General features: G+C 46.8%; 1 protein-coding gene across 1 annotated transcript; it reads right to left on the bottom strand.

Moving 5' to 3' along the window:
* Positions 1 to 279: 279 nt before the first annotated feature.
* On the bottom strand, positions 280 to 555 carry LOC142620368 (putative histone H2B.3). Its single transcript, XM_075793745.1, has one exon. The coding sequence runs from the start codon at positions 553 to 555 to the stop codon at positions 280 to 282; it is 276 nt and encodes a 91-aa protein (XP_075649860.1).
* Positions 556 to 778: the final 223 nt, after the last annotated feature.

Below are 778 nucleotides of genomic sequence, written 5' to 3'. Positions count from 1 at the left end.
CACAACCCCGCAGTGTGCAAAACCACCCACGGCAGTCTACAATCCCATGACGTGCAAAACCACCCACCTATGGCTACCCCTGCCCCCACGAACCCATGCCTACCCACAATCACCCACAACCCCAACAACCTCACACTGATCTGAAGCCCACTCACCCAAAGCCAATCTTGAGAAGAGAGAAACCCCATCTTAGTGCCGTTCAAGATGCTCTTAGGTTGTAGATTGGAGACTTCAGAAACCCCATCTCTTCCTCGCAATGATGGAGATGTACTGAGCCAATCACGATGACTCCCAGGCGAGCTTCTCGAAGATATCGTAGATGAAGCTGTTCATGATCCCCATAGCCTTGCTCGAAATCCCAATATCGGGGTGAACCTGTTTGAGAACCTTGAAGAGGTAGATCTTGTAAGTCTTGATGCTCTTCTTGACGTTCTTCTTCATCTTCAAATTGCTCCCGCCTTCCTTCGAGATCTTCTTCTCGGCCTTCGCCGGAGCTTTCTCCGCCTCCATTGGTTTCTTCTCCGCTGGCTTCTTCTCTGCCTTTGTGGGTTCCATTGATTTTCAAGAGAGTGTGAAAATTCTAGAGAGAGATTTGGAATGTGAAAAAGCCTGTAATGAAAAAAATGTGACGAAGAGGTTGGTGGGTTTGGGAGAGTTTATATAGGGAGGCAGAGTAGGTTTTTATTGGAGGATAGGGTTTGTGTTTGAGCTGGGTTTGTGTTGAGCAATAAGATCATTGATAAGATCATTTTTGGGATTTTGAGTTCCTTCTTTTTGT

The sequence above is a fragment of the Castanea sativa genome, chromosome 12 (assembly GCF_040712315.1).
Source record: "Castanea sativa cultivar Marrone di Chiusa Pesio chromosome 12, ASM4071231v1".
NCBI classification, from domain to species: Eukaryota; Viridiplantae; Streptophyta; class Magnoliopsida; order Fagales; family Fagaceae; genus Castanea; species Castanea sativa.
The sequence above is the reverse complement of the archived record's forward strand: the minus strand, read 5'-3'. Positions and strand labels throughout refer to the sequence as shown.